Source organism: Thamnophis elegans, chromosome 4 (genome assembly GCF_009769535.1).
Source record: "Thamnophis elegans isolate rThaEle1 chromosome 4, rThaEle1.pri, whole genome shotgun sequence".
Lineage (NCBI taxonomy): Eukaryota > Metazoa > Chordata > Lepidosauria > Squamata > Colubridae > Thamnophis > Thamnophis elegans.
The window spans coordinates 131,479,474-131,496,357 of NC_045544.1; the positions used below are offsets into that span (position 1 = coordinate 131,479,474).

The 16,884-nt window shown below is 41.9% G+C and overlaps 2 protein-coding genes across 2 annotated transcripts in view; one reads left to right on the forward strand and one right to left on the reverse strand.

Annotated features, from left to right (window-relative positions):
- NF1 (neurofibromin 1) overlaps positions 1–16,884 on the forward strand; it is a 261,133-nt gene that overhangs the window by 186,354 nt on the left and 57,895 nt on the right. The window contains 3 exon segments of the mRNA XM_032217021.1: positions 11,541–11,973; positions 13,830–14,170; positions 16,127–16,329. Of these exon segments, the coding sequence (XP_032072912.1) occupies positions 11,541–11,973; positions 13,830–14,170; positions 16,127–16,329 (977 nt within the window).
- Positions 1,129–5,060, reverse strand: EVI2A (ecotropic viral integration site 2A). Its single transcript, XM_032217023.1, has 2 exons — positions 4,910–5,060; positions 1,129–2,667 (listed from the first exon to the last, which is right to left on the reverse strand). The coding sequence occupies exon 2, from the start codon at positions 2,645–2,647 to the stop codon at positions 1,901–1,903; it is 747 nt and encodes a 248-aa protein (XP_032072914.1). The 5' UTR covers positions 2,648–2,667; positions 4,910–5,060; the 3' UTR covers positions 1,129–1,900.

Consider the following 16,884-nt stretch of genomic DNA (forward strand, 5'->3'; position numbering starts at 1 on the left):
GCTTCTGTTTGGAAGAAATCAAGGATTTTATTAGACACTTGCAATTAGTAGTTTTAGTATGTTGACTTTTCCAGAGTGTCTTGTAAAATAACTACTGCTGAAAGGTTTAGTGTAACGTTATGTGTGTGGAAGGATGTATTAGGCCCTTTCTTTGTAGATGCAGTCCCCATAGAGTTCCCTCAATTTCAAATTATTCCCAAAAAAGGACATTATAGAAACTGCACACATATTTTACTATAATAAGGCTATAATGATGGGTGTGGTTGGAGAGAGATATATGTGGTTTTCTCACCTTAGGGAAAAAGTGGCTCTGTTTACCATTTACAGGTTTTTATATTCTTTTGACCCCAGAAATAACCGCCTGGCCTTATTTTTGGGGAAGTCTTATTGCCATATTTTTCGGAGTATAAGACACATCTCCCCCCCCCCCCCCGGAAATGCTGGTGCGTCTTACACATCGAATATAGCCGTTTTTGGCCTCCCGGAGCCCCCCCCTCCATCCCATTTTTGTAAAAAAACCAGGCTGTTTTTCGCAACAACGGAGGCTTTTTTGCATTCCCTCAGCTTCTAGCAGCCCTCTGCAGGCTTCTGCAGGGCTGGGGTAAGGCAGAAATGGGGGCATTTTTTGCCTTGCCCCAGTCTTGCTGAAGCCTGCAGAGGACTGCTGGGGGAAGGCAAAAACTTGTTTTTCTTACCTGTTCGAAATCTTGGTGTGTCTTATACACCGGTGCATCTTATAGTCCGAAAAATACAGTATTTTTGAGGTGCAGGAGGCAGCAAGCCTCATGGCTGCTGCTGTGTTGCAATATTTTCAAGGAGGGCTTATTTTCAGGGGAGGGCTTATTTTAGCGCATGCGTTCAAAAGCGCAATTTGGCTTATTATCCGGGGAGATCTTATTTTTAGGGAAACAGGGTAATCATACATTTAACCTGTTTACAGAAAGAATTAGCTTTTGGAATCACAAAATAGACAAAATCATTAACCCAAACCGTGGGGTATGGCATAACCTTCTAAGTTGGTGTTTCTCAACCATGACCTCTTCACGATGGGTGGACTTCCATCTCTCAAAATTCCCTCAGCCAGCCAGTTTGAGAAGCACCGCTCTAAGAATAATCTAATCATAAGAATAATCTAAAATTAGTTTATTATGTATATGCAAATCAATTCTTCCGTTGGCCCGTGTCAAGGCAACCATTGTGTATTTTTACTGGTCCTGCTCAAGTTTCTGCCTAAGCAACAGACAGTACAAAGGAGAAGGCAAGATTGATTTGGAAATGGTTTCCTTCCTTCCTTGGAACTTATGCGTTCAGTTCAACAGACAGAGATCATAAGGAGTTGAAATCATGTCCTCCCACAAAGGTTTTGGAGAAGCTGGCCAGGAAAGGACCCAGTGACCCTGCAGGGCTCTGATAAGCAACACAGAGGCTTACTCCGCCTCCCAAAATTTCATGCAAGAACAGGTAAGGGAGGCATTTTGTCTTTTAGTCTGATTGGTGTCCATGCTGCTAAGATGGGGTGAACAGTGGTGGATAGATATGCTCACAGCATATCTGAGGTCCAGCTTTCATTAGTAACGGAGGAAGAACAAACATCTGAGGACATTGCATATTTAAGATTGTATTTGTAAAGCCAGTCTCATCTTTTCAGCCCTACTTCTGATTAAGTGTAAATAGAGGTGGGAACCATTTGCTCTGCTTTCCCCAGCTGTAGCCATGTCTGCTCTCTTCCTGCATGTCAGTCTTTGCTTGAAATGAAACCATCCTCATCCTGGAGAAGTTCACAGGACTGAGATGATGCTCTCTTACTATGTATAATACCTGAAAAATTACCAGCACCCAGGAACCAGTATATCTGCCCGCAGATTTCCTTCTCTCCCAAATAAGAAGTCCCAAGCGAGGCTTAAATTTCAACAGTGGTAATGATGGTTTTGTGTGTGTTTGCCAATATCTCCTTCTGCTTCTGTCGATCTGCTAATTCACTAACCAGCTTCTTGTTGACGTCATCCCCGTTTTGTCCTTGCCCTTCTACTGGTCTCTCCAGGCTTAGGCCTCGGGGCTTTGGGCTCTCGGTGGACACCCTCTGTAGTGTCTCTAATCCAATGGGCCATAAGCTGTTGGTACTTAGAAAATCACCATTACTCCTCGGAAAACGCTTGTTAAGCTGTTTTCTCTTGTCGTAGGTCAGTTTGCCTGCCAAAACAACGATGACCAAGAGCAGGACCACACAAATGAAAATAAGCACCCCAATTATGATCAGGCAAATCAGCATTTGTTGTTTGTAATTTTCTTCACAGGGTTTGGTTTTAGTTGGATCCACCCCAAGAGTTGAGAGTTCAGAATCTGTACTAGAAGGCAGCCCCTCTGTTGGAAGTGTTGAAGAGAATTCTAGGGCCGTAGAGGTGGGTGTCTCTGTTAGTCGTTCGGATCTAACACCGGCAGTAGATTCGGAAGTGGAAGTCTGTGTTGTGTAAGTGGCTGTCTCCCGTGAATCCAGTGTTGTAAGACTGGAATTTGATGTTGGAGGCTGAGAAGTGGGAACTGAAGGATATACAATTGTCGTCAAATCAGCTGTCACTCTTACTTGTGAGCAGAATGGAAGGATGATCCCCAGAAGGAATCCTAAGCCCATGTGATCAAACAGCCTCATGCTTATGAGAGATCTATCACCTGCAAAAAGACAATATGATAGAACCGGGTTTAGTTTTATAACAGTTTTGGCTTTAGTTCTTTGGCCAATTTTCTGAAGATAACCTTTAACTATAAGCATGTATAAATCACATAGCAGCCTGTGGTATGTTTAATTTACATGTTTATAGAGGAAATTAAAAGGTAGAGGACTGCTATCTAGAACGGATTGAAGTTCATCCTGGTTTTAGGCTGAGAAACAGCGGCTTTCAGCAGTCAGCAAGATTTCTCCAAGCTTAATACACTACTAGTATTTTTGACCCTGACGATTCAGAATTGAATGAACATTTATGTATGTTTTGAGGCTAAGGAAGATATATGCAAATAGCACAAGATGTAAGATTGATTGTACATAATTCAAATTTATTTGAATATTTTGGGGAATATATTTTAAGATATTTGGGGAAAAAGGGAATGGAAATTATTTGTTAATCCTAAGGTTTTGATAAAATTGGAATGAATGCCATGACTGTTTCCCCCTATGCATTAAAAGTATTTCTACAGAAAATCATTCCTAAAGACCAAAGAAGATGAATTAAAGTGCTCATCATATAGAATAAAATAATAATAGAGTTGGAAGGGACCTAAGGGGTGTTCTAGTCCAACCCTCTAATCAAGCAGGAAACCCTGTAGCATTTCAGACAAATGGTTGTCCAGTCTCTTCTTAAAAACCTCCAATGTTGGAGCACCAACAACTTCTGGAGACAAGTTGTTCCACTGGTTAATTGTTCTCATCTCTTCATCCGGGCTGAACCAGGAGTAACCCACCTCTGGTTCTCATTGGTACCATTTCTCCTTAGTTCTAAGTTGGATCTCTCCTTGATTAATTTCCATCCCTTGCTTCTTGTCATGCCTTCAGGTGCTTTACAGAATAGCTTGACCCTCTTTTCTTTGTGGCAGCCGTTCAAATATTGGAACACCGCTTTCATGTCACCCCTAGTCTTTCTCTTCAGTAGACTAGACACACCCAATTCCTGCAACTCTTCTTTGTCTGTTTTAGCCTCCAGTCCCCTAATCATCTTTGTTGCTATATTATGTTGGTCTCTCTGTGTGTGATTTGAGACCCTTTTTTTTACCATCCATAAACCTGCTGATTAAAATTCTGGGCAAATGCCAGGTCTCAAATTATTGGCTCAGGTGGCTAGTATTAGACTTTTCTTTAATTTTTATTATCTTCAAGATGGAGATACTGTGGATTCAATGTGAGATTTTATACCTGAAAAACATGGGCTCGGAGAAGCCTGGCTATTTTTCCTCCCTACCCCACCTAAAAGCGCATCCTGTTTATATATCACAAGGAGAACCAGAATAATACCGTGTAGTAAATATTTGCCACTGAGTTAACACCAATTTTGGTGGGTTTTTTTCCTCCAACACTGAGCTGCAAAGATGTTGGATCACTAACATTGTACTGAGAGCATCTGCAGATGTCTAATCTTACCATGCCTTGATTATTACAGAGCTGTCTGTGTGCAGTAATGCCACTGCCAGCACAAAGCTCTCTCTGTTAATTGTGGTGCTTGATAGTAGAGTTCAGAATTTCACCCTGAGCAGACAAAAGCCAAGGCAGAAGCCCTCATCCACCGAAGCTCCCTCTGACTGCCTGTCTGTTTTGTTGAGAAAATGTTTTGTTGGGTTTGCCCTAGTTACTCTGACGGGTTCCTGATAGCTTTCCAATTTCCAAGCATTTTTCTTTCCCCCTCCCTCTCTCTTTTCCTGTGTTAATAACCTTTAAGATATAATGAGGAGCATGCCCTGTTTTCTTTTTTCCACAAGCTTCCTGCATTGAGTCTCAGCCAATCTCAGCGGGAGGCTTTTTGTTTCCTTGTGGTACAGAGCAAGTTGAAAGATATAGGAGGAAACATAACAGAATACAGAATAACACAGTTGGAAGGGACCTTGGAGGTCTTCTAGTCCAACCCTCTGCTGAAGCAGGAGACCCCATACCATTCCAGACGAACGGTTGACCAATCTTTTCTTTAAAACCTCCAGTGATGGGGCACCCACAAGTTCTGGAGGCAAGTCGTTCCACTGGCTAATTGTTCTCACTGTCAGGAAATGTCTCCTTAGTTCTAGGTTGCTTCCCTCCTTGATTAGTTTCCATCCATCACTTCTTGTCCTGCCTTCGGGTGCTTTGGAGAATAGCTTGACCCCCTCTTCTTTGCGGCAGCACCTCAAATATTGGAACACCGCTCTCATTTCAAAAAAAATAATGCAGACTTACCTGCAGGAGGAAGATGTCAGCAGAAAGTCTTGTTGTGCAAATCGGTGATAATCTAACACAGAGGTACTTTTCTCTGTCTTACCCTGTGGCACTGCCTGGAAGTTGGGGTTGTTTTTATATATTAAAAGTGAACGTGCATCTTAAACATGGTGTTTAGTTCTCCATTTAGAAAACTAAACCACAAAGATGACACATTTCCTTTCTGCTGTAAGCATAATGTGATGTGTTAGAGGAAAAAGGGGAAGGTGTGGAGGAGGAACCATCGCCATTCTGCCCAAATTTGCTGTCAAGATTGCAGAATAAAGCACAAAAACATCTCGGGGGCTTGTGTCAAAGGCCTTTTCTTTTGCTCAGTTTTAATTGTGTTTGCCTAGCACCAGATCCCTTTCTCTTTTGCTATTCCAATTCTCAGCAGTTAAATAGATGAATGTGGCCATCCCTATAACATACTATAGTTTATATACATTCTACTAACTTGAGGCCAAGAAATGTCAGGTTTTGAGGAATTCTGCATGTTAAATAGGTGTAGTAATTAGTAATGTATGCTTAGCATGTAAGATATTTGGGTTATACTTCATTTTTGTATGGTTGAGATAATGCCAGGATGGTTGCACTATGTCCAGTTTCCTTTTTTAAAAATAATAAACCAACAAAAAAAAAAAGAATTCTGCATGTCACCTTGTCCTTATATATTTTGTTTATTTGTTCGTTGTTTTGTTGTTGCTAGTTGCGAAGTCATGTCTGACCCATCGTAACCCCATGAACAACATTCCTCCAGGCCTTCCTGTCCTCTACCATCCTCTGGAGTCCATTTAAGCTCACGCCTTCTGCTTAGATGACTCTTTCCAGCCACCTCATTCTCTGTCGTCCCCTTCTTCTTTTGCCCTCCATTGTTGTAATATAGTTCCTTGTGTAGGTGTGTGTCCCCCATGGCCCAGTTCATACTAGGGCTTGCAGAGCCACGCTGAATCACACAGGAGAAAACAAACTCCTAAAATGCCATAACATCCTGATAGTGAATAACGTAACATTCTGAGATGTGCCCTACCATTGATGTCCAGGATTTGACCATATAGAGACTGAGCAGTAGATTAGAAATTGTACTTTTACAGGCTGTTTTTACTCACATGCTATTGCTCCTCCTGCCTTTGTCCTATCTCAATAAAAGGGGCTCTCAGACCCCCAATCTGGGTCGCTCCATCCCGAGAAAGGTTGCCTCCTGTCTTTTCTCACCATTGGCCTCATGGGCGAACCACGGGAACTTTACATTCCATCTTTCCCAGCATTAGGCTCTTCTCCAGGGAGTCCTTCCTTCTCATTAGGTAGCCAGGGTATTTGAGTTTCATCTTCAGGATATATTTTATCCCACCTTTATTATTTTTCTAAATAATTCAACACACACAATACTCCTACCTCCTCCTACTTTCCCCACAACAATAACCCTGTGAGAGAGAGTGCCTGGCCCAAAGTTACCAAGGTATCTTTTATGAATTCACAGTCTCCTGATGATTGGCCCAAGGTCACCCAGTTGGCTTTCATGCCTAAGGCAGAACTAGAACTCACAATCTCCCTATTTCTAGGCCACCACTATGCCAAAGTAGCTCTCAATGTTAGTTAGTTAGTTAGCTTCCTGCCTAAGTAGAATTGATCTGGATAAATGGGAGTATTGAATATGTGGCATCCATTGGAAGGTAAACCAACAGTATTATATTTAAACCAACAGATTGTCCAGCTGTTACATGGAAGGAGAAGAAGAAATGTAGGATCTTTGGGGTAACTTTTAGAAGTAGCCTCCCTAAAAAAGACAAGTATAGGCTATTGATTCAGAATATTGGGGTTTTGTTTGGTTTTATGCCACAAAATTGTAGCTACATTGAGTGGGATTGAATTTCACCAGTCCTGTGGTAATCATTTATGGATACTTTGCTCTGGGAAAGAGGAGTAAATACAGTTAGAAATTACTCTGTTGTAAGTCCATATAGAACTGAGATTCAACCATAAGGTCTCCCGTATGAGTCACGTTCATTCAACTCCTGACTTTATGAACATCTTCATGTAATTTTCTTGGCAAAAATGAGGAAGTGCTTTGTCGTTGCCCTTTTCCAAAATGTCTCTGCAATTTCTGGTCTAGCCGTCTTGGGATTTCCTGGTGATTTCCTAATCACGGTCTATCCAGGTCTCACTCTTGTTTCATTTTGATGAACATGGGTCTCTAGTTCTCTTGGCAACAATATGGAAGTGGTTCGCCATGTCTCTTGGGGTTTTTTATTTTATTTTTTACTTCCCAATCTAGCTTACAGCATTAGTATTTCCAATCCAAGCATTAATCAGACCTGATCCTGCTTAGTCAGGGTGTTCTGACGTAGCTCCCCAAACATGAAAAACCCTCTGAAGTCAACTCAAAGATTCCTTTAATTAGGAGTGCCGGCAGTCCCAGCAAAAAGTTTCTCTCAACGCAGGCTAACAAAGCCGGCCGGAAGATGAATAGTTGTCTGCCACATCTATTCATCTCCGCCCCCTGCCTTTTATCCCCAGAGCTAGAGTGGCGCTTCGTTAGCCAGCGGTGGCTCTTCCTTCCCCAGAATCGGCCCACGGATTTCCACTGCTCTCCTCTCTTCTGCCTTCTGTGCATCCGTGCGTCAGGAACTGGACCCAGCTCTTCCGCCTCTTCCTCATCAGTCCCCTCCAGACCTGGGGGCTGTTGACTCTCCATCTGAGAGCTAACAGACAGCCCAGGCTCCGCCTCTATCTATCTATCTATCTATCTATCTATCTATCTATCTATCTATCTCTCTATCTATCTATCTATCTATCTATCTATCTATCTATCTATCTATCTATCTATCTTTAGTGTCACAACCCCTGGTAAGCCCCAATTATGGGAGAAAGCTAACTGCTTCCATTATCTGTCAATCGGCTCGTCACAAGAGTCCATCATGACAGAAACCCAATATTTTTATTGTTGCCTTTGTTATATTAGTGTTTTATTTGTGCTGATAAATAAATAAAGGGAGACTAGTATAGATCTATTTCAAGCTATTTAGCTCTCATCAGCTAGCCATACCCTTGCTGGGATTCGAACCTGTGCTGTATTGCTTCTTAGGCAAACGTCGTAGCCATTAAGCCACAGGTCTCCTCCTTATCAGCTGAAGCCAGGGAAGAAGGTATATATTTAGTGTCACAACCCCTGGTAAGCCCCAATTATGGGAGGAAGCTAACTGCTTCCATTATCTGTCAATCGGCTCGTCACAAGAGTCCATCATGACAGAAACCCAATATTGGGACTCTAAATGTTGTGACACTAAATATATACCTTCTTCCCTGGCTTCAGCTGATAAGGAGGAGACCTGTGGCTTAATGGCTAAGACGTTTGCCTAAGAAGCAATACAGCACAGGTTCAAATCCCAGTAAGGGTATGGCTAGCTGATGAGAGCTAAATAGCTTGAAATAGATCTATACTAGTCTCCCTTTATTTATTTATCAGCACAAATAAAAAACACACACACACAAACACACACACACACATATATATAAACTCTGTCTGTCTACACACACACACACACACACACACACTGTTATCTACCTTTGCACACAGAGATGGGCCATACATACACAGACAAATATATGTGCACCCCAGAAGACCCGAAATGATAAGATCCTCTGAATAAATACTTTGGAAAGAGCCAGGAAAAGATGAGAGTACATTTTTGTTAGATGAGTTCTCTGAATCTTATTAATGATAATAATCTTTCCAAACAAATTTCCGATCTTATCCAGCTGTGGCCGCAAAAATACATTTAAAAGCGTTACACCCCAGTTGTGATTAATCAGAAAATAGTATTTTTCTAATCCTAGAACTATTTCAGATTCTGAGTGCATTATTTAACCTGTAAGAAAAAAAATATCCAGGAAGACGGTCAACTATTCCAGTGTTAATGTACTACATACACCTCCAGATTTGGAATCCAGATTTGGTTAATATCTGTTGCATTAAACATCTTCAAGATCTTACCTTCCTCCTGAAACAACAGTGAACTTTTAAAACTAGGTTAGAAGAACTGCTTTAAATGAACTTGTTGATATCCTGAAGGTATCTAAATATTTCTGCTCATCTCCTTCTAATCATTTGGATGCTTTTGGACACATCCAATTAAGTAGCACCACACCACATTTCAGCTCTCAGCAAATTAAGCGTCTGAATTATTATCTCATTAAATAGCGAGGCTTGTAAATGAAATACCAATAGTTAACTTAATTACAACAGCACTGGTCTTATAAGTGACCTCATTCTCATGTTTAAGCATGGGCGTAATGTGAACATTTGCAGACTACACGATTCAATAGGGATTTCATGTGGAACTCGTTCTGAGAGATCATTTCCGGTTTGTTTGACAATGTCCAGTGGGCCCAATTTTTGAATCATTGATGGAATCATTCTTTTGTTGTTATTTCTTCTGGACGAAGTTCGCCGTTCATCATTGAATTTTGTGGAAAAACTGCATGTGTGCGTGTCATCTTTGAAGCCACTTCCGTCATCATAGAGATTTTCAGATGAACAGCAAAGTGATATGTTGAGATTTTAGGATCAATAATGGAGGCGTGGTGACTCAGCAGTTAAGATGCTGGGTTTGTTGCCTGGAAAGCCAGCAGCCCAGGTTCAAGACCTGAGTGCCACGCTGGCCTGTGGTGCCTCTGGCAGAGAAAATGGAGCTTGGGTGGGCTGCGGGAAGAGAGTTGCGGGAAGCCGTCGCAGCCAAAAACGGAGCTCAGGAGCCTGTTTTCACTGGCAGAATGCATGGGCTATCTATCACAGGCGCCCCTGACACAAGTGACGTCGAGCTGGCCACACCCACCCTGACCACAGCCACACATCACCCCCCCCCGAGGTTAAACACAACCCTGAGTGAAATTTCACTGAAATCAAATTTGACACCCCTTCTTCCCTAAACCCTCTTTGTCAAATTCTCTTGAATAAGGCCGTTTTCCACCTTGCTTTGCAAGAGACTGAATTTGGATTGTTTGTTCTTCAAGCACATTGTTATTGTGTGTTCCCATCTGTTTAATGAAAGGTTTGAAATCCATGTTTGCAAATGCCTATCATTTCTATATGATAGGCATTTGCAATGCAGTTAAATAGAAATGCCTATTTCTACATCCGCCCATTTCAATCCAATGGACTCTTTCAATTGACCGTTTTGCTTTCAAACATACTTTTTAAAAATAAGACAAATAATAAATAAGGTGCAAATACCTTAAGTCATGGATCATTACATCGATTTCCTGCTGGTATCCCCAGTGTTGGCTGGGGAATTCTGGGAGCTGAAGTCTTAAAGTTGCCAAGGCTGACAACATTGCACTAACCAGAACCAAGCCTGCTTAGCTTTTCCCAAGGTAAGCTAAGGTAGCAAAGTTCTGCCAAATAAGGTGGACTACGTAGCCCTTAGAAATGTTTAAAGCACCTTCTACAAGATATCATGTTGTCCTTTGTAAATTAAGGCATTGTTTCCTAATGTGAAGTTCAAAGGACTAGAAGGACTCCATGAATAATCCAATGTACTTTCTTTATTATTGAACACCTAATTTACAAGAATCTCACCTGACTGACTGCATTCCCTTGGGAACTGGTAGTTCAGTACACCTTCAGTAGTCTACAGGTGGTCCTCGCTTTATGACCCCAATTGAGCCCAAAATTTTTGTTGCTAAGCAAGACAGTTGTTAAGTGAGTTTTGCCCCATCGTGCAACCTTTCTTGCCACAGTTGTTAAGGGAATCACTGCAGTTATTAAGTTAGTAACGTGGTTGTTAAGTGAATTTGGTTTCCCTGCTATCTTCGCTTGTTATAAGGTCCAAAAGGGGTCACATGGCCACGAGACACTGAAACTGTCCTAAGTATGAGCCAGTTGCCAAGCATCTGAATGCTGCAACGGTTGTAAGTGTGAAAAAATGCTTCCAGTGCCATTGTAACTTCGAAAAGCCACTAAATGAACAGTTGTAAGTTGAAGACTACCTCTATTGGCTGGGGATGTTGGGAATTATATTTAAGCAAATCTAGAAGGTACCAGGTTGGGGAATTCTACTTCTGGAGCATGTAACTTCTTATTGATAGTTATCTTTATTTATAACCTCCTAGACTTTCATAAGAATTTTGAGTGAAAAATGGTTTCCAGGCAGCTTGGAACATGAATATGTGTGTTTCTCAGCACCAGGCATGGGATTATTATTTCTGGGATCAATTGTGCCATATGAATATGTTGTGTTAGGTTTTAGTGTATATGATTGTATTATTGTTGTTTTGGTTCCAGTCCAAGCATATCCAACCCGCAACCCACATGTCCCACATGGACAGCTAGTAAATGTGGCCCCACAAGATTTATAAACCTCTAACATTATTATGTGATTTATATACATTAACTACTATATATCAGATATTTTATATGTGGCCCAAGACATTTCTTTTTGCCATCAGGCATGCCAAAAGGACAGACTATTGTGTTGTATCCTACATACCTCTTTACAATCACTTGACTAAATTAACCTAGACATTCACAAATAAATCAGTTTCCGTTGTTATTTATTTTCTGTGTTATAAGCGATTGTATAATTGTGATTTATCTCTCCCCCCCCCCATCTAGGTTTAAGACCGGCCAAATCAATGGGGACCTGCTGATATATCACGTTTTGCTGACGCTGAAGCCTTACTACGCCAAGCCATATGAGATCGTAGTGGACCTCACTCACGCCGGGCCCAGCAACCGTTTCAAAACAGACTTCCTGTCCAAGTGGTTTGTAGTTTTCCCGGGATTCGCTTACGAAAACGTCTCTGCCGTCTTCATCTACAACTGCAACTCGTGGGTGAGGGAGTACACCAAGTACCACGAGCGACTCCTGACGGGCCTGAAAGGCAGCAAGAGGCTCATTTTCATTGACTCGCCTGGGAAATTGGCCGAGCACATAGACCACGACCAACAGAAACTTCCAGCGGCCACTTTGGCTTTGGAAGAAGACCTGAAGGTTTTCCACAATGCCCTCAAACTGGCCCACAAAGACACCAAAGTTTCTATTAAAGTAAGTCCCGTGCTTTCCATCTCTGGTTTACTGTATGTTTGGCATTTACATCTGGGATTTTGCAGTAAGTGCTTCTCAACCAAGAGGCAACTGGACTTTCTGGTTTTTCTTTGAAGACATTTCGCTTCTCAAACAAAAAACTCCAGTTGCCTCTTGAAAAAAGCACCTTTGGGAGACAAACGATGACCTGGATAACTGAGAATCTTCATAGACATTCTCAATCATGGCCACTTTAAGATGAGTGAACTTAAATCCAGGATTAAAATAAAATAGAATAACAGAGTTGGAAGGGACTTTGGAGGTCATCTAGTCCAACCCCCAGCTCAGGCAGGAAACCCTATACCATTTGAGACAAATGGTTGTCCAATCTCTTCTTAAAAACTTCCTGTGTTGGAGCATTTATAACTTTTGGAGGCAAGTTGTACCACTGATTAATTGTTCTAACTGTCAGAAAAAAAATTCTTAGTTCTAGGTTGCTTTTCTCCTTGATTAGTTTCCACCCATTGCTTCTTGTCCTGCCCTCATGTGCTTTGGAGAAAAGCCTGACTCCCCCTTCTTTGTGGCAGCCCCTGAGGTATTGGACCACTGCTATCATGTCACCTCTGGTCCTTCTTTTCATCAAACTAGACATATCGAGATCCAGCAACCATTCTTTATATGTTTCAGCCTCCAGTCCCCTAATCATCTTTGTTGCTCTTCTCTGCACTCTTTCTAGAGTCTCAACATCTTTTTTACATTGTGGTGACCAAAGCTGGATGCAGTATTCCAAGTGTGGCCTTACCAAGGCCTTATAAAGTGTATTAGGACTTCATGTGATCTTGATTCTATCCCTCTGTCAATGCAGCCTAGAACTGTGTTGGCTTTTTTGGCAGCTGCAGCACACTTAATCAAGCATAATATACATGAGAAGGGGTGTGAAGGCTCAGTGATTAAAGACACTGAGCGTATCAGCTGGAAAGCCCAGGTCTGAGACCCGAGTGCCACACAATAGGTTGAGTTCCCAGTCCTTGCCCCAACCCCAGCTCCTGCCCACCTATCAGTTTGAAAGCATGAAAATGCGAGTGGATAAATAGGTACCACTTTGGTGGGAAGGTAACAGCAAACCGTGTACTTTTGGCATATACCATACTAGCCACATGACCACAGAAAATGTCTCCGGGCAATGCTGGCTCCCTCAGCCAAGAATCAGAGATGATCACTGTGCCCTAAAGTTGGACACAACTGGACAGACTTGACCTAATATTATACAAATTTCTTGCACACATTTTGCATAACTTTCATTGCTTCCTCTTTAACTTATTAGCTAGCTGTAGTAAGTCAGATGAAATAGTCATGTATTTTCTATTTGAAAAACCCTGACCCTTAAGAACAGGGGTGCCTGGCCACACCCACCCAGTTGGCCGCGATGACCAGGCCATGCCCACCCCAGCCCCCCAAGGGCAAACGTGGCCCATGATAGGATCACGTTTGACACCCCTACTTAAGAAGAACTGTTTTGGATTCCAGCTGATTATAAATATTGAAATAATGCAAAATGTTATTTCCTATTATATTGCTTGTTATCCTGCCATTTTCAAAACATTTCAAAAGAAAATTAAAGTCTATTGCGGAGGGGGAACGGGGGAGGAGAATCTCTTTTTTTCTCTGTAAGGGAGTACCTATAACTTAGGGGTGTCCAACCTTGTCAACTTTAAGACTTGTGGACTTCAGTTCCCAGAACGGCTGTTTGGGGAATTCTGGGAGTTGAAGTCCACAAGTCTTAAAGTTGCCACATTGGACACCCCTGCCATAGTTGATGCTACTTGGGGCGCTTTGGATTTTTTCTCCCACTCAAACTCAATGCTTGTTTTCCACAGGTTGGCTCCACAGCTGTCCAAGTGACTTCAGCTGAGCGCACCAGAGTCCTGGGCCAGACCGTGTTCCTGAATGACATTTACTACGCTTCTGAAATAGAAGAAATCTGCCTTGTGGATGAGAACCAGTTCACCTTAACCATTGCCAACCAAGGCACCCCTCTGACTTTCATGCACCAGGAGTGCGAAGCTATTGTACAGTCCATCATTCATATACGGACACGATGGGAATTATCCCAGCCCGACTCTATACCCCAACATACCAAAATCCGTCCCAAGGATGTGCCAGGAACCCTGCTGAACATCGCTCTGCTTAATCTAGGGAGCTCAGACCCAAGTCTACGGTACGTCTCATCTTCATTTGGGGAGAGATTTTGAGGCTTCATTTCATAGGAGTCCAGCTGCAGCTAGTCCTCGACTTAACGACCACAATTGAGCCCAAAATTTCCATTGCTAAGCAAAGCAGTTGGTAGGTGAGACGTGCCCCATTTTATGAGCTTTTTGCCATGGTTGTTAAGCGAATCACTACAGCTGTTAAGCGAAACCTACATATAAGGCCAGTCTGGCTTCCTGCACTGACTTTGCTTATCAGAAGCTTCCTAGAAGGTTGAAAATAACAATCTCAAAACATGCTGTGATCGTCTTTTAATATACGCCAGTTATGAAGCCCTAAAGTTTGTTCACGTGACTCTGGGGATGCTGCAAAGGTCATACGTGTGAGAACTGGTCATAAATCAGTTTCTTCTGTGCCCTTTTAACTTTGAACCATCGTTAAATAAATGGTTGTAAGTCGAAAACTACCTGCATAGAAACTAGAAGTGTGTTGCTCTGCATAGCTGGATTTTTTTCCTCTTCCAGATTCTTTGCTTTCTTTAACTCGATATTGAGGCTGATTATTTTCCCCTTGCCTTTTTCTCCCTATTACAGGTAGTCCTCAACTTATGGCCACAATTGAGCCCAAAATTTATGTTGCTAAGAGAGAAATTTAGTTTTGCCCCATTTTACAATTTTTCGTGCCCCATTTGTTAAAGGAATCTGGCTTCCCCATTGCCTTTGCTTCTCAGAAGGTTGCAAAAGGGGATCATGTGACCCTGGGATACTGCAGCCGTCATAAATGTGAGTCAGTTGTCAAGCATCCGAATGTAAATCACGTGACCATGGGGCTGCTGCAATGGTCATAAGTTCGAAAACCGGTCATAAGTCACACTTTTCAGTGCCATTGTAACTTTCGAACGGCCACTAAGCAAACTGTTGTAGGTCAAGGACTACCTGTGCATAATTTGTTTTCCTTTCACCGAAAACTGTTTCTGTAAAGTGTATTTTGGGAAAGCAGGAGGGGAACATGCATCCCATTCATTGATTTTTATGGCTCAAGTCAGATTGCCCAGTTTGAAAGCATTTTGATGAACTGAAACGCTGGCTCTGATTAATCAGTTAGTATATTTTTAAAAGTCTTTATTCTACTGAATACAAATACTTTTTAAAAAAGCAGGTAGGTTTGCTGGCACCTTTCAAAAGAGACATTTCTCACACAGACACACTCGCTCTTTTGTCTCCCCAGGAGGGAAGGGCTGTTTTAAGGTAATGCCAAGGAAAGTGCTTGTATGTATCATCTAAAACAGAGCATGCAGTTTTTCTTAGAATGATATGACAGGGGGTCCTTGACTCACGTACACAGTTGAGCCCAGAATTTCTGTTGCTATGAGTGAGTTTTGCTCCATGTTACGACTTTTCTTGCCACAGTTGTTAAGTGAATCGCGGTGGTTGTTAAAAGTTAGCAACATGGCTGTTAAGTGAATCTGGTGAAGTGAAGGTCACAAAAGGTGATCACATGAGCCTGGGGACCTCTGCAACCGTCATAAATATGAGCATCTGGATTTGGATCACGTGACCATGGGGAAGCTGCAGCGAAAAATAGTCATGTCGCTTTTGTTCATTGCCATTGAAACTTTGAATAGTCATTAAATGAGCTGTTGTAAGTTGAGGACTACCTGTAATCTCTCACCTGTTAGTTTGATGTAGATTTCATCATCACCTAATGGAGGGAGCTTCCTAGGGCTGACCAAATACGTTTCTTGAGTCGATTGGGGTGGGTGGGTGTCAGAAGCCAAATATGCTGATATCAATGTTAAGAAATCGGTTGAGTTGGACAGCTATAGAAATTGAATGAATGAATGAATGAATGAATGAATGAATGAATGAATGAATGAATGAATGAATGAAATAGGCCTCCGAACATAGACTTTCTGGACTTCCCCAAGGAAACATTTTTTTAACGCATTCCTTATTTTTTGTTGCAGGTCTGCGGCCTATAATCTTCTCTGTGCCTTAACTTGTACTTTTAATTTAAAGATTGAAGGCCAATTACTGGAAACGTCAGGTCTCTGTATCCCTGCAAACAACACTCTTTTCATTGTCTCCATTAGTAAGACTCTGGCAGCTAACGAACCCCACCTTACCCTAGAGTTTTTGGAAGAATGCATTTCTGGATTTAGCAAGTCTAGTAAGTAATATGACTTCACTTTTCCTGTTTATACAAGGTAAATAACTAGTATGGCTTGACAGCTCCGATGAGAAAGTCAGCAGCGCAGATATTGGGGATAAATGGAAGGGTGGCTGTATTTAATAACAGTAATAATACAGCGAATCCTCACTTAACAGTGGTAATTGGAGCCAGAATGTCAGAGTTTTGGCAGTATGACTATTATTATGAGATAAACCCAGGAGCAAAACACAGCACACAGAGCTTTTAGACAATTAACAGTGGTTTATATATACATATTTACAGACACATGGTAGATAAATCCCTTACCACTCAGCTACGGACACAAGGAGAGAAATGAGATACATGATGAGAAAGATGGCCACTTATATATAGACACCTCTTAAAACGGTAAATGACTTGTGTGGACCCCACCAGGGTCTCAAACTGGCTATATCTGTGTTGCTGATTCATCCTCATTGCATCAGATTATAGTTTACGTCTTGCAATCTTACATCAGGTGGCAGCTACTAGATCCTCAGTACTTGACACAGAATTTCTGTCACTAAGCAATGC